The 21,671-nt window shown below is 45.9% G+C and overlaps 1 protein-coding gene across 1 annotated transcript in view; it reads left to right on the plus strand.

The window, feature by feature from the left end:
- LOC138455188 (fatty acyl-CoA hydrolase precursor, medium chain-like) overlaps nucleotides 1-21,671 on the plus strand; it is a 799,801-nt gene that overhangs the window by 108,616 nt on the left and 669,514 nt on the right. The window contains exon 3 of the mRNA XM_069607091.1: nucleotides 14,504-14,642. Within this exon, the coding sequence (XP_069463192.1) occupies nucleotides 14,504-14,642 (139 nt within the window). The remainder of the gene's footprint in view (nucleotides 1-14,503; nucleotides 14,643-21,671) is intronic.

Here is a 21,671-nt window from a genome sequence, read left to right on the forward strand (position 1 = left end):
TACACTGATAACACTTATGTATAGCCCTGGGAAGAGAAAACACAGTGTGTAATGCAAGCACTGGAAAGCTCATATGTTAAGCCCCAAAACGAAAATAGAGAAATTAATATATTGAAGAACTGCTGAATGGAAACCTGGTGGCAGTTGCTGGGGACCGCCTGAGGCTCCAAGCTCATTTCATTTGTAAAGGTTGAAAAGCCCTGACACTATCCCTGTCAAAAAATGGGATCACACAGATACTGGGTCTTCTCTTAGGACAGAGCACATCTTTACATACAAGTAACTCTTTTCCCAAATCTTTAATTAAACATCTTCAAAAAGGTTATTTCATTAATTTTGGATCAACTGAATGTAAAGGTACTTTCAGAGCTAATACATCAATGTCTCTCCATCAACCACCAGCAGGCTAAAATAGCCATCCCATCACTGCCACCTCATGTTGAGAAATTAAAAAAGACTGACAGCATGATTGCTTAGTTCCAACAGGGGCCACCCCACTGAACCACAGCCCTGAAAGGGGGGTTTTAAAGTGGTGTTTGGGCTGCAACGTTCATCACAAAAAAATGTTCCTGGTATGAGCCACTTAAAACACATTGATGTAACAATGCAAGATTTGTAGTGCGTCTTCTTCTTGCACCATTGTGGCAGGCGCTCAATCGAAAGAACTAGGAAGTGCGCCACTTTTCCGCTCTCGTTGGAGGTTCAATCACACAGCTCGTTTAAGGTGTCCTGCCATCGCCTCAGGCATGCAGATCATGCAGTGTCCCCATGGAGACTGCACTGAGTTTGGGTTTCATATGTACTGACTCTGCCACTTCTGCTGCTTCAGAATACAACCACCTCAGGAATGAACAGTAAACCTTCACAGTCAAGACTCACGGTCCAGGCAAGCACCCTAGTTTACCAAACATGGTAGTACATCATTGAAGTTAACCAATTCTATTTCACTCTAACGTGATCTGCTCCTGGATGTCTTCAGCTGCTGTTTTGCTCCAGTGTGATTTTGCTCTAGGTGCCACCTGGTGTCTTTCTCCAAGTGTATTTGCACCCGCAGCAGTGTACTCTTGGACTCTTCCCACAGTGACTCCGCTCCAAGAAGTGCCACTTCTAGGTTGTCCTCATCATGGCTACAGAAGTGAACTGGTTGTGTCCAGTTAGAGACAATAATTCTGCTTTGTGAATCTATTTGGGTTTTTAGGCGAGGCTGTAATTGCTAATTGTGTGCTTTGTTTGCTACAGGGCATAAATCACTGCCCTAAGCAAACAAGGAATCGCTGCCGGGTGGCCCTCCTAAAGTGCATCCACGGTTACCTTATTTATGGCAATTATTTTTCTATCACACACCATGGCCCCCCTTGGAGTCAGCGCTGGTGGTGGCACTGGCCAGAGGCCCCCTTTCCTACAAGGGTATTGGGGGGGGGGACGTGGCGTAGAGTCCTGCTTTGGGCGCCTGACTCTCAAGGCATGTTTCAACTGCTTTCCGCTGTGAGGCCGGGGTGAAACAGGCCCCTGAGCCCACCTTGATGGCCAACACACAACACAATGTAACTTTTCTAAGTGATTGAATAATACCTTTATTTACCAACTTGCCCAGAGGCTCTGAGGTTTACTAGTTTCATGCGTCAGGAAGTCATCCCTTTTTTTTCTTGCCATTCTGGTATTTGTATTCATAAAGATAAAAAGACAAAACTACAAGTCCCAGAATTCAAAGAAGAACATTGAGCTGGAAATCTCTGGATGGCGTTCTCACGCATGGAACTGGGAAACTTGAGGGGTTTGCCCACTTTACTTGGTTTTTGTTTCCCTAGCTTTGCCACAAAGGCTTCGTTTTCCCTTGCATACGTCATGTCTGTCACTGTCCCACTAAACAGCCGGAGTAAAAGAAAGACTCACTCTAAACCGATGGAGTAAAAGTCAGTGGTACCCAGCCAAGATCTGTTGGAGTTTGCAAAGGTTGATAAGAACGAAGGAATTCATTTATATAAGCATGTGGTGCTAGCCCAGCTGCTTTGCTGGACAGCAGCAGCCGCAGCCAGGGCCCAGGCATTATGCAGTGAGTTAGACAGTGCTCTCGCTCTCTGTCTTGTCTGATTTCAAATTTGAGTAGCAGTTTTTTTTTTTACTTTGGCAACGTTACCAGCGTACACCATGTACATTCTACTTTATTAAATGAAATGATGCACAAACCTTATGAAGCAGTGTGTGTGTTGATCCTCTTGGCTCCCTCTAGATGCTGGCACGTCAAGCAGCCGCCTGCATGGCCTTATGCAAAGACCGGCCCTGGGTCGAAGCCTTGGCCCATGAAAAGCAGTGTGCTGGCTAACAGAGACCACTGGTCCTTGCATTGGCAAATAATTCAGTATTTTTAGATTCTTTGCAAATACAAAGAGTTCGACTGCAATTCCCTTTGGCTTATGGAGTGATTGAAAAACACTTGCTTTATAATGCAAATGGGGTTAGAGTCTCATAGGATGAGGAATGGGAGGCACAGGGCTAGCCACCTTTTTTACATCAGTCGCCGCTTGATTGCCATCTTGGGACTATCAAGCCATGTTCCTGATGATAATAAACGGATGACCTGGCAATGCCCCATCCATCCTCCCTTGAATACTTTTTCATCCAAGGAAGGTTTATATGCGGTTAGTAGTTGAATGGCCCAGTTTGAGAAAAGCTCAAACCACCCGAATATTGAGGAGCTGAAGGTCATGCAACATTTCTATTTTTTGGGGAGTGTTAGGGAGAATTCTCATAAATGGCTGATTTCCCTTAGCTAATGAGTTCCTCAGCAGCTTTGCTGGATTTCTAGGATTTATTTTTCTCACCTGGTAAGAGTGTGAGCCTTTTTTCCCACTCTTACATGTGTTTTGCTGTGTGTGTTTTCACTTCTTGTGTGATCCTGAGCACTGGAGCCTCACCTACTCCATGGCCTCATATTTTCATGTGTGTTACACAGCACCTTCAGTGCAGTGACACAGGGTTGTCTTTGAGACTTCCCACCGACTCCATTTTCTGGGGCTGACTACTGGCCCCCAAAATGGTAAAGTTGCCATTATCTTTACTTTAGTCACTTTAAACCACAGACCCAGTACACCCCATCTTACATGGAGTATTAGGAAGGGTTAATTCTTATCCCTTTTTGTCTGTGTCTCTTGGAGCATTGTTTCGCTCCCTTTACATCAAGACCTGGCTGGTGGCAGTGGTATCTACCCTAACGTTTCTACCACGGTTATCTTATCTAACAATGTTATTGTTTTAGGCTATTATATTAGCCTCAAACATAAACCAGCTTGACCAAATACATTTTATTTTGGCTCTGGCTAGGTTTATTCGCCATTTCTTTTTGTTAAAGTCTTTCTCGTGTTTTACTCTGCACGCCAAACCGAGGATGATTCCTTTGTTCACTGTCTTTTTGCAGGCTTCTGCACAGAAGCCCTCCATAAGGCGCCTGAAAGTCTGGGTAGGCAGGATGTGAGGGAGGGATCTTCGGACCCCTGCCGTGGGTTCCCTTGGTAACCCAAGTCGCACTCCTGTTTGATTGGCTGAGGGGACTGTCCTTGCCAGGACAGCCACCCTGCTGTGTGATTGACAGCCAGGCTGTATGAATTGGGGAAAACTGCATAAAAAGCAGGTCTCTGGGACTGGAAAGGCAGAGTCGCCACTGGAACGAAAGAACCAACGAGGAGCTGACAGAACAGGGCCCCTACAATGACTGAACCGCCCGGTGAAGCCCTGCTGCAGGTCTGAATCTTCAGAATCCGACGACAGAGAAGATCCTCCTGGAAACTTCTTCCCTTGAGCTGGTGGGACCAATCCATTCGCCCAAACTACAAGCCAGGACCCCTCCTCTGGTCGAATTTGCTGTACAAAGCTACAGTGGGCCGGATAGCCAGGAAGGTCGGACCCTGCTTGGGTTTTAAGGAGCGCACCTTTTATTTGTTGTTTTGCTCTGCTGCTGGTTTCTTCTGTGGGTAGTGCAGGACCCTCCAGTGTTCCTACTTCTTGTCAATCGGACAGTCGCTTCAGGAACCGTGAGCCTGCAGGAACTACCAGGAACGTCCGCCTCAGCTACAGCTTCCTCTCCGTTTTAAGGTACTGTGCAAATCCGGTTGTTCGTTACGTTCAGCTGCGGTGAAGTGTTTGAAATCTTTCTCCAATCCGAGGGATTGTCCTTCTCTTCTCTTTGAACTAACTTTTGTATCAACCAACCTTGTCCGTAAACCTACAACGTTTACCGCAAACTACCCTGAACTGTGTGATCTTGAGCCAAAGACTTTTGACCCATTGACTTTGGCCCTAAGCCTTTTCTACCTGATTCTATCACTGTAGTTCCTCCTGTTCCATTACCATGAGTACTTACCTGTTGGTGTGATTTAATTTCTATTAACTTTGTCTTTCCCTCCCTTTTAAATTGCTGGAGTGCCATTTTGCTCCCATTTCATTTTGTGAGCTTAACTTGTCTGGAATTTAAGGGAAGTGGTGTGGTGTATTAAGAGTGTGATTTGTAGACTGCTTTATAATAGTGTCATGTTATACAACTGAAGAGTGAAATAAATGTATATTCTTTTACTTCAAAACCATGAGTCAGTGTTTTCCTGAATCATAGTAATTGCTGTCATTTGTATAACTATCTGATACTGCTCACTTACTCTTGAGATAAGTCTGGCTGCTCAGCCATCGCTACCACTTTAACTCTGTAGTACATGCTTGTACCAAATGTGACTTTGTACTGTCACTTGTAGTCTTAATTGTGTGTGGTGTTCCCAAAGGGTACTGCATATAATTCTGCCTAACAGGGAGATTCAGTAAAAACAGTTTTCAATTCACCCTAAAGAGTTCCCTGCAAATCACAGGATGCTGGCATACCCTGCAGGGCTCCACAACATGAATCACTGCCTGGCTGGTCCTGGCACGACCCCTCAAGGCAGTCCGGCAAGATTTGTATGCCACCCTCCGCTGACCACACTACAAATAAATATTCCTGCTTGCCAATTGCGCTATAAATAGAGAATAATGATTTTTAATGGAAGCCCAAGTAGGAATTCTTTTTTTTTGGTTTTACTATTTTGAGCACAAGCGGCCAAATGTGTTTTGTTTCTGGAGCAGGCAGACCCGTTTGTGCTACAAATAGATTAATTTTCTATTACTAGTGTGAGCAAGCCCACCACAAAGGGGTATATAAAGAGTAATTTCTCCATATGTAGGGCTTGCCTACTTGGAGCACCCACCCTGAAAACAACCTTTTTTTCCCCTCCATTTCCAGTGCACGGCTATTCGCATTCTACATGGAAAACCACCAAAAAAGGTAGCAGGCGCCCCTCTCTAGAAAGAATACGGCATGATAACATGTTCTCTGGTTTTTTCTCCACTTTGAGAGTCTGCAGCCATTGCTTTTTGCTCACTGTACTTTTCACAAAGGAGGAATATCCATTTGCATATCAATCTTTGTCCCGCCCACAAGGGCAGTCCAGCACCGAAATGCCAGGCAAAACTCCTTTGAACAAGATTACCAACAACAACCCCAGATCCGTGTTTCAGCCTTGTTGAGCCTCATCAGTGAGGTGGAGGTGTGCCTCTCTGAGCACAGTGAGCAAGTGTCCATGTTAGGCAGAATCCTGTGCAGTGCCCTTAGGGACCACTACACACAATTAAGACTACAAGTGGTGGTACAATTTCACCTTCGGTACAAGCCTGTATTACACAGAAAAAGTGGTAGCAATGGCTGAGCAGCCAGACTTATCTCAAGAGCAAATGAGCAGTAGTAGAGATTACACAAAGGACTAAAATTACTGTGACACAACCAAACACTGACTCAAGGATTTTGGTTAAAAAGTATAAGTACATTTATTTTTAAACCATCTGTTCACAAAACACTTCACTGCTATTAAATTAAAACCCCACTCCAAATATACTACACACAACCAATTCCCTTTGTGTAGACCAATTCAAGTTAGGTACATTGGGTTTTGACAGACCAGTGTTGTGCAACAAAGACGTTACCGTGGGTTAATACGCAATCACTTTTTGACAGTAATGACAGTTCGGTCTTATGAAAGAAAAGCGTACCCGCAAGAAGAAATGTTACCGAAGTCAAACACACTTAGCACATGAATTAATACAAGAGAATAGGGGATAAAAATCATAGGCAATACTTTTGTCAAGGCAAAGAGAATCAGAGCATACTTTCTAAAACGTAGATAAAAGTCAATAGGCCTGTGCAGTGTCAAATGGAACAGGGGTCCTGTTGTCGAGGATCACAAGGCTAGAACAGTTCACGATTCGAGATTGCCAGGAGTACTTGTATATTGTCAAAAAGGGGAAGCAAAAGTTATAAGAGAGAAGGAAGACGAGGACACGCCTTTGGTGAGGAAAAAGGGGTCACCCCACTTCCTCGAAGTTGGACACAGTACCTTATTCATTTGAAGAAAAACGGGTGCTACGGCAGTTGTTCCTGGTAGATTCTGCAGACTCACGATTCCTGGAGCTTCAGTCGTGGGGACAAGGAGGAGGACGTCTGGAGCGATCTGCACTACCCAGGGATGAGGCTAGCAGCAGTGAAGCAACGGTGAATAAAATGTGCGCTCCTTTAAAACAGGAGAGGCTCTTTAGATGGCTATCCGGACCACTACAGCTGCGTGCAGCGATTTCGACCAAGAAGAGGATCCTCTGGCTGTGGAAGGTGAGCTGGTTGATCCCACCAGGCTCAAGGGAAGACGACTCCGGACTGGATCTTCTCTGTTGTTGAAGGGTAGATAGCTCAGGACTGTAGCAGGGCTTCACCGGGACTCGGGAGTTGCAGCAGCCATCTTCTTCTCCGCTTCTCTTTGGTTCCTGCAGTTCCAGTGGTGACTGACTTCCAGCCCAAGAGTCCTGCCTTTCATGCCAAAATCCCCCATTCACACAGCCTGGCTGTAAATCACTCAGCAGGGGGGTTGTCCGGCCCGGACAACCACCTCAGCCAATCGACACAAAGTGCGACTTGGGTCTCCAAGGAGACCCTGTACAGGGGGTGACTAAACCCCTCCCTCACATTCAGCCCACCTAGACACCCAGACGCCAAAGGAGGGCTTCTGGACAGAAGCCCGCCAAAGGTCGGTAAACAAAGAAGGCAAACCTGGTTTTGTCGCGAAAAGTAAAACACAAGAAGGACTTTAACAAAAAGAAATGGCGATAAAACTCAGCCACAGCCAAAATAAAAAGTATTTGGTCAAGCGGGTTTAAGTTTGAGGCTAATACAATAGCCTAAAACAGTACCAAGTTCATATATTATAAATGCGGTAGAAAAGATAGGGTAGGTACCACTGCCACCAGCCAAGACTTAGTGTTAAGGGAGCGAAACAAAGCTCCAAGAGGCGCAGACAAAAAAGAGTAGGAATTAACCCCTTCCAATACTCCATGTAAGATGGGGTGTATTGGGTCTGCAGTTTAAATGACTATATGAAGTAAATGGCAACTTTACCTGTTTCTGGGGGACAGTAGTCAGCCCCAGAAAAATGGAGTCGGTGGGAAGTCTTAGAGACAACCCTGTGTCACTGCACTGAAGGTGCTGTATAACGCACACAAAAAGTTGGGCTCATGGAGTGGTGTGGCTCCAGAGCCCAAGATCACACAAACAGTAGAAATATACATGGCAAAACACATGTAAGAGTGGGAAAAAGGTTCAGGTGGAAAACAATAAACCCCAGAAATCCAGCAAAGCTGCTGAGGGACTCACTAGGTAAGGAAAATTGGCCATAAATGAGAATTCTCCCTAACAATCCACGTCTGGGTTCCCCCAGGTGACTTATGGTGACCAACCCCAAGTTCCTTGCCAAAATACAAAAAAGGTAGCAGGCGCATCTCTCTAGAAAGAAGATGGCATTATAATCTGTTCTGTGTTTTTTTTCCCACTTTGAGAGTCCGCAGCCATCGCTTTTTGCTCACTGTACTTTTCACAAAGGAGGAATATCCATTTGCATATCAGTCTTTGTCCCGCCCTCAAGGTCAGGCCAGCACCGAAATGGCAGGGAAAACATCCTTTCAACAAGAGTACCACCAGCAACCCCAGACACATGTTTCAGCCTTGTTGGGCCTCATCAGTGAGGTGGAGCTGTGCCTTTCCTTCATTTTTTTTGTACATGGGAAAACCAGTTCATTTTAAGATGGCGGAAAGGTAGTGATGCATCATGGCAGGGAGGCTTTAAGGATGTCCTTGGCATTCCCTCCAGGTTGCCAAGGACGAGATGGCTCGTCCTTTTATGCACTCTGTTTTGAGCGATCCCTGCAAAGCAGGGATCGCTCAAAACTGTAATCCAACACCCGGGCTTTGTGAGGGGTAGGTCCCTCTTCATGGCCCGGGGGTTGGATTACCTTCAGTTTTACGTCGGCATGTGTAATGCACACCGACACGAAACTGAAAGTATTTTCACCGCGGCAGCCATTTTCGGCTGCCGCAGTGAAGAGAAAAGGTAAGATCACTTCTCCCTCTGCCTCGATCTCCAGCTGTATTTCAAGCCGGAGATCGAGGGAGGTGTCGTTGGAAAGGGGAAACTCTCCCCTTTCCAACAACACCTTTTTTGAAAGCATTGCTGGGCGCGGATCGGGCGTAGAGCACTCAATCCAACGCCAGCAATGCCACTAGATCACCAGGATCTGTTTGTGACGTGGGGGAGCTGCTTACTAGGTAAGTGGCCTCCTCCTCCCGAGGCCCCAACGCATGGGGCCACACCTATGGAGACCCCTGGGGGCCGATGGGTGATCCACAATCGCCGACAAATTTTGATATTTGGTGGAAAGGTTCACTGTAATACATTCTGGGCCGTTTCACGCAAGTTAGACCTCTGCGGATTCCCACGGGTGTCCTCTTTCCAGAAATGCATGGGGTTCACAGTTTTCCTTGGTGGCTTGGACACCCTAAGCCCAAATCTACATGGTGTGCACATGAGCCAAATTCCTGAAATTCATCTGTGCGAAAAGACTTGGGGTTACCCATGTTTTAGGCTTCTCCCTTTGAGCCCAGGTAGGTGCACCCACACATGTGAGGTACCGTTTTCTTCAGGACATCTGTGGGAACGCGGGACAGTAGGCCATATGTTGTTGGCTGCGTGTTTCGGTGGGTGACCAGAGTGAAATATGCAGAAATTGTTTTTTTCCCCCAAATTTGGACTTTGCCGGGGCTTGTGGGTAATAAAATCTAGGCCGATTTGCGCAAGTCAGACCTCTGTGGATTCCCAGGGGTGTCTTCTTTTCATAAATGCATGGGGTTCCCAGTTTTCCTTTGTGACTTTGATACCCTGGCCCAAATCTCTATGGTGTGTGCACATGAGACGAATTCCTGAAATTCTGCTGTGCGAAAAAATTTGTGGTTACCTGTGTTTTCGGCTTTTCCCTTTGCGCCCAGGTAGGTGCACCCACATATGTGAGGTACCGTTTTCGCCGGCACACCTGTGGGAACGCGGGACGGTAGGCCATCTGTTGTTGGCAGTGTGATGCTGTAAATGCATTGGAGGGCAGGCCCTCCCTGTCCTTGTCCTGTAGTCCTTTTTCATTTGTGTTCTGTATTGTTTTCTGTCCAGGAGTCCATGTGGGACTCCTGGCAGTGCAGCTCTTCCTATTTTTGGGTTGGTGTACAGACCCATGGGATACTCTTATGGCACCCATGGCTGGGGGTACAACCCTATGCCCCTGGTGTATGTTTTTGGGCACCTGTGTGTGGCCCACAGAGCAGGGGATGGGCTGGTGGCGGCTCCATGCTGAATTTGACAGGTGCTCTGGGTATCCTCCATTTTGGGAGACCCAGGCCCTGCCATTGAAATCAGTTGATTCCTTATAGGGAACAAGATGGCCCATGTGGCCTCCTGCTTTCTATTGCCTGTTACCTTGTTTTTCCAAAGACCTGGGAAGCCCTGACTCTGTCCCTTCCCCCTGACTCGCTGTTGGGTGAAAGTTCCATATATGGTATTGTAGTGAAGTCCAGGCCAGATTGTCTGGAGCCTTCCCAGTGACTGTATGTTGTGGGTGCACCCTGTGGGTGGGACCTGGGTGAATGGAGTGTGTGACCAATATGCACTTCTTGTTGTGGATGTCTGGTTTCTGGTATGAAACTCAATGACCGAGACAGCCTTGCCTGAAACTGGTATGAATGCAGTGTGTAGTGTTGAATGGCTGGGTACTTGTCCCAATACACATTCCTTGTTGTCAGTGTCTGAGAGGGAAGAGTATGACCTGAATGCACTGTATGCCTGATTGGTTGACTGACTGCTGAATGCCCTTTTGAGTGATTGGTTGTAGTGTGACCCAGCAGAATGAATTGGAGATCAACAGTATATCTGGGGGCCTCTCACTGCTAGAATTCGTTCAGAAGCTGAAGTTGATACTTGAAGCGTATCCTTGAAGCCCAGCTGGAAGAACAAGATTTGCTGCTGCATTTGCTTCAACCTTATCCGAAGACCGCAGAGACGCCAGACGACTCAACGCCCTTGCTGGGCCAAAGTTCTTCATAGACTCTTTGCGGTCCCGAACTATCGGCATCGAGGTGCCCCGCACGCCTCATCCTTGCAGGATGTCTTCGACTTGTCGTTGACGAGCACTGCCAGCACCAAAGCTGCTGCCTCGACGCCATCAAACTTTTCATTGAGGATCATCGACGCCAAGATCACTTTCTTCGAGTCCCATCGACAATCCGTGGCTTCTGCTTTTAAGGGAGTCACTTGAGAAGGATCCATCGACGCCTCCTCGAGGAACTCTGTTATTCCAGGTACATTGGGGTGATAGAAATATTTTAGAAGGGAATACGACTCATTGAACAGTATATGGACTGGGCTTGTAGTATATCTTTATTTTACAGGTTGCCCAGGTGGGGGGGGGGGTCCTCATACAGAGTTGTGACTTAGTAGCTAAAGTACTACTCTGCCAATTGTTCTAAACCAACTGCTTTCCTCCTATGTCTATTGTTGGTTACCTTTTATTAATTGATTTCTGTGACATTTGACCAGAGTACAGTTGTAGCACTTTAATGAAATCTGATAATAATTGTGATACCACTTAGAACTGTATATATTTGCCTTTGTATATTAACGGAGCACAAAGTGAGTTATTGTGATTGTGTACATAACCTTGAACCTTAATTATATGAAGACTGTGTTTTCACTAATACAGTGTGTAGACATTCCTTTGTGGGTGCTTGGGGACTATACTGAACTTAAAAACCAGCCTGCATCACCTCCTGAGAAATTAGGCCTTGATTGCTTGTTCATTGCTACAAACAATAGAGAATCTTGGCTGGGGTCCTCTGTGCTTCTCCTCTACCATATAGAGAGCAGGAATACCGACAGCCCCCTCCAGTCTTTACAGGCACACGAGCAAAATTCCTAAAAATCTGCAGTGCGAAAAGACTTGGGGTTGCCCGTGTTTTAGGCTTTCCCCTTTGCTCCCAGGTAGGTGCACCCACACATGTGAGGTACCGTTTTTGTCGGGACCCATGTGGGAAGGTACAACATTTGTTGTGTTTGTGTGGTTTTTATAACGTTTCGACCCATTTGCTGCTGCCCTTTGTCACACAACCCTTTCATTTCCCAAATGTGAACTACATTTAGTCGCTGCTTTAGGCCCTATACACTTTTGTAACCTGCACAAGTCACCTATCCTTCAGAAGGTCTGCCTGCGCTCTTTCAAAAAATGTATGCTTGCCCTTCCTCACCGCATTTATTTTCCTTATTTACACATGCTAAGTACGTCTGTTCAGGCCCTAAGCATAAAACTCCTGTGTACCATGGCTCTGTTTTTGGCTTGTGGTATTGCTTGTTTTGTGAAACATTACAAAAAATGTGTGATTTCCTAACTGCAAGAGTCGAGGGAATGTAGCAGAACATTGTTTTCCTCAAAATTCATAGAAGCCATTGCCGTACCAGGCCAACCATGTCCACCACATACCTTTTTTTTCCCAAACTATGGAATTTTTCCCTACATAGTTGTTGCCTGACCTGCACAAATTACCCCTTCCTAAACTTGGAATTGTGTCTACTTTTCATAAATGTATGCCTTTCCGTCCTACCATTCAGCTTTCCTACCCTTTTCTTCCATTCCGTCCATGCATGTCCTTTTGGAAAAAAGGCCAACATCGCCTACCTCTCACAAAACAGTTGATAACCATATCAAGAAATTTTGTTTCCAATCAACCTGTTCTTGAAAGCCAGAAAAATGGGGAATTCAGCAAAGCAAACCATTTGTTCCTAGCTCTTACAAGGATAAAAACCACAGGCTTCTTTGTAAATCATTTTATTGCCATTTTTTGAAAAAAAACAGTTTTCTCCCTTTTCGGTTATTTTCTCTCACCCCCCTACAGCAAACTAGGATTTCTACAACAGCCTACACGTGGCAAAAAATGGGGCCAAATTTGGTCGAGATATCTCATATAACAAAAAAGTTACAAGGCATTGAGTGGCAACATACCAAAATCACCAAAAAAGGCCTTGGCGCTGGGGGAAAAACACATGTCAGTTAAGGGGTTAAGTTGGGGTGGCGGACAGGATGAATTCAACAGGCATCAAAACCAACCTCTGTGGGGTGTGTAGGTGGGGGGGGGTTGAAAACGTTTGTTTGCCCCCATCAAGTGAACTGTGGATGTGCACAATCCATCGCATTTTTGAAGCAGAGACCCAGACATGTCTGTTCAAGAAATCCTCTTAATTATGGAGGAGAGACTCGTGATGGTAGCTTTCAGCCAGCAGTCATCAGCAACTTCATGAGCAACATGACTGTGAAAAGCAGGAGCTGGACAGGGTCCCACTGGTATAGATAATGTTTAAATAAGCTGTTAGATTTCTTTTCATTCCTTCTATCAACCAGGTATAATGAGTGAATTTCGAATAAAGCCATTGATTACCACTTTAGATTATTTATATATGTGTTAAATTGTAACACGTGTAGGCCTGTTCTTTCAAATGCTTGCAACCTTATCACTCACAGAAGGTTCTCAGAACCAGAGCCAATTCCCAATACTGAACCCATAGCCAACATAATTGATTAATTTGTTATTATCCCTGAACGAATAGCCTCTCCACGACCGTCCATCCTAAAATATGGGACAAGACTCAAGCTGTTTTTGATCCGAATTCTCTGTTTTACGTAAATTAATAAATCAAAAATGTAAAGGTGATCCCCTAACGTTCGTTGCCTTGGAGCCATGCACTATATTTCACATAAATAATATAATTCCGCTAATGTTTACATTCACAATACACACAAACATCCAAAAACAAATTCGGATACGTATACTAGAGAAATGAACAGAATTCTCTACCATCTAAACATACAAATGGAAATCGTTTGACAGAGGCAAAAAGACAAAATCATTGTTAGAATACATTTTACAACAATATAATTCACTTCGTTTTCTCTGAAACCTTCGACAAGTGTTGCCATCAGAGACAAATATTGACTTTTCTTTTCTAGGACTGATTAATTTCGATTATGTTGGACAATATGTGTTTTCGAGTTTGGACACTGCTACAAGAATGTGTTCATTGGATCCCTTTACGGGAAGAATGTGTGGCTTGTCCTGTGTCCCTTAAGGGGGAAGGTGTGTTATGGCATACGCCTGGCGTGTGATGTCATGGCTGAGGTCACTGTTGAAACCCAGGCAGCATCTTGTGAGCCAAGGGTTCTTAAGGAGTCAGTTGGAAGGTGACTGCTTGGATGGTGGGCACCAGTGTATCATATCATGTTACTGTCCTCCACAAGTCAACCGTAAGCCCTCTCTATATCCATGTAACTGCGACCGCACTGGGAAGAAGAATAAAGACAAACCTATACCTATACATGTGCTCCTGTCCTTACTGTGACCTGGTTCTATCCATTTATCAGCTTATAAACATTGGCAACGTTTATATATCCGTTCATTCATTCCTGTGATGTGTTCCGGTTCATGTTTTATTTTACAAATGCTACAGTATTGATATAAATGTATGCCAGACATTGGACAATGGAGCCATAGCAATATACTAAAAATATCATAATGTTCTAATTCATTAAATACATGAAAAAAGAATGAAAAAGTAATGAGCCTCATAACGAGTTCTGTGGGGTGGGCAATTTGTGGCAATGATTCTGTTACCACCATTTTTATGGAGTAATAGATTTACTGCTGATTTTACTGCACCAACAAACTCCCGAGTTTTGAGCTGGAGTGGAGGATTTACCTCCAATAGGTAGCTGGAGGTAAAATGTCCACTTTCGCTCCAAAAATCAGTGGATTTACCAAGGCATATTTACAGCTCACTGTTAATTACAAAAATTCCCATGAAATTCTATGGACTCCAAAAACGGGCGTTACCACCGCTTGCCAGACTGACTGACTGGTGGTAATGGTAAATGAGTTTGGTGGTTATTCCGCCGAAAAATCATGGCATTACTGCCACACTCGTAACAGGCCCAAAAAGTTTTCCAACACCTTTGTGCACAGATGACATCTCTATTATTGTTAAGACTATTAAGCTAAATATGAATGCATGTCTCTTTTCATTTGAAGGTGCTTACAAGATTTGACGTCAATGGATTTGCTCAAGGAGGTTCTTCAGGCCGACATACCTACATTTTCAATATCTGAGGATTGCTTGTACCTGAACATATACACGCCATCTGACAGGAGGAAAGGTGACAAGTTGCCTGTAAGCAAACAATGACTGAATGTTTAACTTCAATTAAAAGCTACATGTTTATTACAGTATGTGAGATAACATGGCGCGACAATACAGGCATCAGACTCAATCTGTTTATTATGGCTTTCACATAAGCTTGAGATATTCTCTTTCGGACCATCACATGTTTACAAAAAGAACGTCAAGCATTTCTCCATAAAGCGTATACAAATGATGTCCTTGTTGTGATCAGAATGGTAAAATCGTTAAAATGAAAATTGGTTCTTTTTTTGTAATGCAATTGGTGAAGAATCCTCTTGAAATCTCAAATGTAAATGTACCAAAATGTCCTGTCTGTTTCTGGTTTCTGCATTTTGCACCTGCACTTTTCACTCATGCTTCTTCAAAACATACCCATTACATATGGCGAGTCCAACATGTTCATCTTTGACTAATCTGTGGCTACAAGAAGTAGTGAATGGGATGGCCAGATTTTAATTGGCCACGTGCACAGCAGAACCTGCTTTCCTGATTTTAGTAACACTTTTGTGAGTAATTTTAGCATGCCACAAGTGCATTGCTAAATGTGTCCTTCAGGTGGCTACATTACTTCTTGGTGGCTGAGGGTGTGATTGCTCGGCATCATTTTTCTGCAGGCCTTCATTTTAAATGATTGCAGTGCAAAAAGGTGACAATAGAATGGCACTGTTTAACAGTACCCCGCGGGGTACCGAACACATAAAGCAAAATGGGGGCTTTTTGCGCTGAGTAATGGGTGCTGTTCCTGAGAACAGTTTTATCGTACAGCTATTCTCCATTTGACGCTCTGGGTTACATGGGCTGTAAACGCAGCTTAAAAATCTGCTATTTAATGAAGGTCCCAGAGTTCAGTGCGAGCAACCCCAAGCAATGCACAGCCCCAATGAATTCAGATCAGAGTGCTTAAACTAAGTCGATACCTTTCATCCCTTACTAATGGCAGCAATCACACTTCTGTGTCGAAAACTGCACATTTGAAATGCCAAATCATTTTGTCTATTTGCAACTATTTCAATTTTCAAATGCTGAATCTTCCTGCTGAGACTTCATAACAGAGACTTCTTAAAGTCATAATTCACTGTTCTGGTGTCACAGAAGGGGTCAACACCATTTTTCTCTGCCAGGGTATATTGTTTTCCGCTTCAGGGTCGTGTGAGGCAAGGGACGGGAACTTGAGGCCTCATTACAAGGCTGGTGGTACGTCCTGCCGAACTACCTGTAACATTTTTTACCATTACTGCCACTCGCAATAAGTTTGGGTTACTGCGCTTAATAACGCACCAGAATTTAAAAATGCACTTTTAGATGTTGAACAGTAGGATTAATCTCCATAGTTCTCCTGGAAACCAATGTTTTGGGACATTTCTATGCACATAACGAACCTGTTTGCAGGGCTGGAGGTGTGCATTTTCTGGGGGAGATTTGTCCCATTCTGTATGTCACGTTTTTACTGATGAACCTCACAGCTCACTCCCGTAAAGTCGGATAGAGTTAATGGTGCTGCCAAAAAACCTTAGCATTACTTTTAAAGGTGGATTGAAGTGGGGCAGTTGCTACTTCATAGTCAGAATGCAGGGATGGCTTTTTCTTGAAGTGTTTTTATTGGAAGTGTTTGACTCCCAGTTGCATTTATTCTGAGACTAGTAGGGGTGTACCCAATAGTACATTTAAGTATTCGGCCCAACAGAAGAGTTTGTGGAAACCATATAAGTAATACATTATCAGAAAATAAACTGTTCAATAACAAGACAGTTTGTATTTTTGTGCATTGTAGGTGTTGCTTGTTGTGCAGGACCCAAGTAACCGAGGCTATCCCAAAAGTATAGTATACATGTACACAGTCACTGTGAGGGTAGTGTGGGATATGTCCACTCACACTTTTAAATGTTTCTTTTGGGTCAGCCCATCTTTAGCCTTCTGGCACCAGCAAGGCACTGAAACTGAAAAGGAGTTATTGCATCAGTTAGCCCCCTGATGACAGCCGAAGAGCTACTGACTACAAACCTTTGGGATGCTAAAGCCACACCTTCTCTCTGTGGTAAATGTGGGAAGGAGGCATTTCCTTCATTAATAGTATGTTTCTTTCTTTTTTGGGTGCAATATGTTTGTGGTGTTTTGGGGCATGGTAAAAGACACCAGACAAAAATATATAGGGAATGATGAGTGCTCCATGGTTCTCGGCTGACACTATTGGGGGAATAGAAATAGCTGATTTTCAAATATTTTATTGGCATGTGCATATATATACTTTACTTATTTGTTTCACCTGTACATCCATTTGGTCCAATGTTTATATATTGTTGTCTTTGACGTCCTTGTCTTTATTACACAAGTATCCCTTTCTTGAACTCTGTAATGTTGGGAAGAATATTTCTGCTGCCACAGACTGGGGCATTTTGGTTTAAAAATATAGCCATCTTCCTTAGTACGCTGCCACTTTTACTCAATTCATAGGGACTGAGAAAGTCAGAGGGCAGGAAGTGTTTGGAACTTACTAGGATCTCTACAACAGCTATATTAATCCACTTAATTATATTATGTGGATTGGGAATTGGTGAGATTGGAATCTGTAACTTTCAGATTTCTCACGTAGGTCACCAGCAAATCAATAAGCCGCTAAACAGAATACCATTTTCCAATAGCAACTTCATAAAATATTGTTCCAGATCAATGTATTTCAACTACCAAAATATAGAGGAGACGAACAAGTTACTCTCTTACCTGGTAACGTTCTTTCGATGGGATGGTCCGACGACGTATTCCATATCTATGACAGTAATCTCCACAGCTGTGCTGCTTCAGAAAATCTTTCGGCGTCTGCGTCCTGCGTCGATGATGTCGATACGCCGCCCTCAAGGATCTCCTCCAACGGCCGACGTCACCGGATGTTATAAGTAGGACGCACGACGCCCGTAGCCTCAGTTGTAGTTTTTTCCCAGAACGTGTGACACCAGTCTTCTGCTAGTCTGACCACACAAAGCCTTGCGGAAACGTAAGCTGCAATCGTATAAGAAATTCTGTAGCGGGGAAGGCAGGGAGGGAGCGATATGGAATACGTCGTCGAACCATCCCATCGAAAGAACGTTAGCAGGTAAGAGTAACTTGTTCTTCGAGGGGATTGGGTCCTCCGACGTATTCCATATCTATGACAGACTCCCAAAGCAGTACCAACGTAAGGAGGTGGGAAAAAGAATTTAGAAGATAGAAATTTAGAATGTCTATTCAAATTGCAGAGTAAAGGACCGCCTTGCCAAAGGCCAGATCCTGCCCACGGATACAATCGAGAGAGTAGTGACGTACAAAAATATGGACCAAAGCCCAGGTGGCTGCATCACAGATGTTACAAATAGGAACACCCCTCTGCAGGGCAGTAGAGGCAGCCATACCCCTGGTAAAATGGGCCCGCAAGCCTATCGGAGGGTCCTTACCCGCCAAGCGGTAACGTTCAGAAATTGCCAGAATAATCCATCGAGACAAAGTTTGCTTAGTAACAGTTTGTCCCAAACGCCTTCCAGCGCAACCAATAAAGAGTTGATCGTCCACTCTGACCCGGGACATGCGTGAAATATAAAAGCTTAAAGCTCTCCTAGGATCCAGCCTATGGAGCCTCTCCTTTTCCTTACTAGGATGCGGAGGAGGATAAAATGCCGGAAGAATAACCTTCTGACTTAAATGAAATTCCGACACCACCTTCGGAAGAATGGAGGGACGAACTCTAAGGACAACCCTGTCCTTGTGAAACACAGTGAAGGGTGGCTTAACTGAAAGTGCCTGTAACTCACTCACTCTGCGAGTGGAAGTGACCGCAACTAAAAATACAGTTTTAAGAGTTAACAGTCTCAAAGGGCAGGAATGCAAAGGCTCAAACGGAGCACCCATTAGAAACTTGAGAACAAGGTTGAAATCCCAATGGGGCACCTGGAAAGGTGACGGAGGGAACACATTAGTGAGCCCTTTTAGAAACTGAGAAATTAAAGGAATTTTAAAATAAGAACACTCTTCAGATGAGCGCTTAAATATGGACAGCGCCGCCAGGTAACCTTTAACGGTACCCACTTGCAGGCCCTTGTGGGCCAAAGAAAGCAAAAAAGACAGAACCACAGGAATGTCACATGAAAAAGGATCCACATTCTTAACCCTGCACCAGTCGCAGAACTTTCTCCAACGGCAACGGTACAGGGACTTTGTCGCCGGCCGTCTGGCCGAAAGCAACACTTCCATTACGTCTTCAGGGTGGTCGCAATCCTTATACCTCAACCTTTCAGAAGCCAAGCGTGAAGGTTGAGGGATCTGACCTCTGGATGGAGAACCTGACCCCCCTCCCGTGAGAGCAGATCGTCTCGGTAGGGAAGACGACGTGGAGGACAGATGGACAAGTCGAGAAGGTCCTGGTACCACGTCCTCCTGGCCCATGCCGGAGCAATGAGGATCATCCGGGAACCAAACCTGCGTAACCTCCGCAGCACTTGCGGAATGACGTTGACTGGAGGAAACACATACATCAGTGGAATGACCACTCCACCACGAATGCATCTCCTAAGGCTCCTCTTGGAGGAAATTCCCGCGAGCAGAACCTTTCGCACTTCCGGTTGACACTGGAGGCGAAGAGATCCACTTGAGGGGTCCCCAAAGGGCAAAGATCTCCAGGAGAATCTCCCCAGCCAACTCCCACTCGTGAGAGATCGCGCTCTGCCTGCTCAGAGCGTCCGCCATCTCGTTTTCGTCTCCGGCCAGATGAACTGCCGAGACTGAAATTTCCTGCTGGATTGCCCAGAATCAGAGCTGCATCGCCTCCCTGCACAGAGGAAGTGACCCCCCCCCTTTTTGTTGAGGTAGTGCATGGCCACTGTGTTGTCCGTCAGAATCAGGACATTCTTTCCTCGCACAGTCGGCAGAAAAGCTTTCAGGGCAAGCCTGGCGGCCCTCAGCTCCAACAGATTGATATGGAGTCTGGACTCGGACAGAGACCAATGACTGCTGACTGTCAACTCGTTGGAATGAGCTCCCCATCCCGTGAGGGATGCGTCTGTCACGATCGTCACCTCTGGCCAGGGCAGCCAAAATGGAGCCCCCCTCATCAGATTGCCTTTGATGGCCCACCACAGAAGGTCCTGGGCGACCAAGGGCGGCACCTGAACGGGGTCCGACATCCTGCCGGACGACTGAGACCACTGGCGCTTGAGTGCCCATTGCAAAGATCTCATCCGCAACCTGGCCTCTGGCACCAGAAGAATGCAGGATGCCATGAGGCCGAGCAATCTCAAGAACTCGAACGCAGGGAGACTCTGGGCATGTTGGAACTTTTGCCCCATCTGCTGAATGTGATGAGCCCTCACCTGGGGAGGAAAACACTGCCCCTGGGACGTGTCAAGCACTGCTCTGATGTTCTTGAGCCTCTGAGTTGGCGTCAAGTGGGACTTCTTTAAGTTGAGGGAGAAGCCCAGCTTGTGGAGGGAGTGGCAGGTGACGGACAGATGATCCAGGACTTGCTTGGGAGAGCACGCCCTGATCAACCAATCGTCCAGGTAGGGGTAGACATGAATCCCCCTTTCCTGAGATGCGCTGCCACCACTACCATGAGCTTGGTGAAGACCCTCGGGGCGGAGGTCAATCCGAACGGCGGGACCCGAAACTGAAAGTGCGAGTCGCCAACCGCGAACCTCAGGTACTTCTTGTGCTTTGGATGGATCGGGACATGAAAATAAGCGTCCTTGAGGACGAGAGACACCAACCAGTCCTGAAGTTGAAGGGCCTGGAGGACTTGAGAAAGAGTAACCATCTTGAACTTGTCCTTCCTAAGGGGTTTGTTCAAACTGCGCAAGTCCATGATGGGTCTCAATCCCCCGTCTTTCTTTGAAATAAAAGAATAAGGGGAATACCATCCCTTGTTCCTCTCCGCTACAGGCACCAGTTCTATGGCGCCCTTCTCCAGCTGGGATTGAATTTCCTGCGCAAGGAGCGGACCCGGACTCTTCAAAGAGAGGTTCCCTGGTGGATTGTCGTGAGGCCTCTGCCGGAAAGGAAGACAGTAGCCGTGGGCTATGATCTCCAGAACCCACACATCTGTAGTAATGGCACGCCATTCGACAAGATGCTGCGCCAGCCTTCCCCCAACAGGCGAACCATGGGACATGGCCTCATGACTGAGCTGAAGCGGCTGTGACGTTGCCTGAGGGCAAAGAGGCAACAGCCCGAGCGGCCTTGGCACCTCGAGTACCTTGTTTTCCACCTCTGGCACTCCTACGGTGGCCCCTTTGACTGGCAGCTCCTTTCGCTTTACCAAAGGATGAGTAATAACGAAAGGAACCTCCCCTCCATTGCTGTCCCCTAGGACAAAAAGGCGGAGGTTGGCGAATTGCAGCGCCCAACAACTTCGCTGCAGCTTTTGAGGACTGCAACCTCTCAAGGCTCCCGTCAGCCTTGCTGCCAAAAAGATGGACACCATCCAAGGGCATGTTGAGGAGCCAGGCTTGCACATCAGGAGCAAACCCCGACTTCCGCAACCACGCAAACCTACGTATTACGGTGCTCGCCGCCATGGACCGGCTGATGCAATCTGCCATGTCCAAACCTGACTGAACGGCCTCACACATGGCATCCTTGTCATCCTGGACCATAGCAAGAAAACCATCCCATTAGTACCCTTTGGGAATATATTCAGCTGCTAAGGAAACACAGTTCCACAGAGTGTGCATGAAATGTGACAAGGAACATACAGAGTTGGCAGCCTGAAGAGCCATACCCCCTGAAGAAAACACTTTCTTCGCCCAACCATCAAAACGCTTGTCGTCCCTATCAGGAGGGATGGTAGGATACAACGCCTGCTCTGCGCGGGCTGTAGACGCCTGCACCACCAAACTCTCCGGAGTGGGGTGCTTGGTCAAGTAGCAGGGGTCGCTATTGGCTGGGTGGTATTTTCATGGCAAAGACTTGCCCACTGCCTGGAGACTCTCTGGAGCAGTCCAAGCCGCCGCCACCCTCTGTAGAGCCATATGGAACGGCAGTACCGGGTCAGTTGGT

Source organism: Ambystoma mexicanum, chromosome 1p (assembly GCF_040938575.1).
Source record: "Ambystoma mexicanum isolate Mex_15411 chromosome 1p, UKY_AmexF1_1, whole genome shotgun sequence".
Taxonomy (NCBI): Eukaryota; Metazoa; Chordata; class Amphibia; order Caudata; family Ambystomatidae; genus Ambystoma; species Ambystoma mexicanum.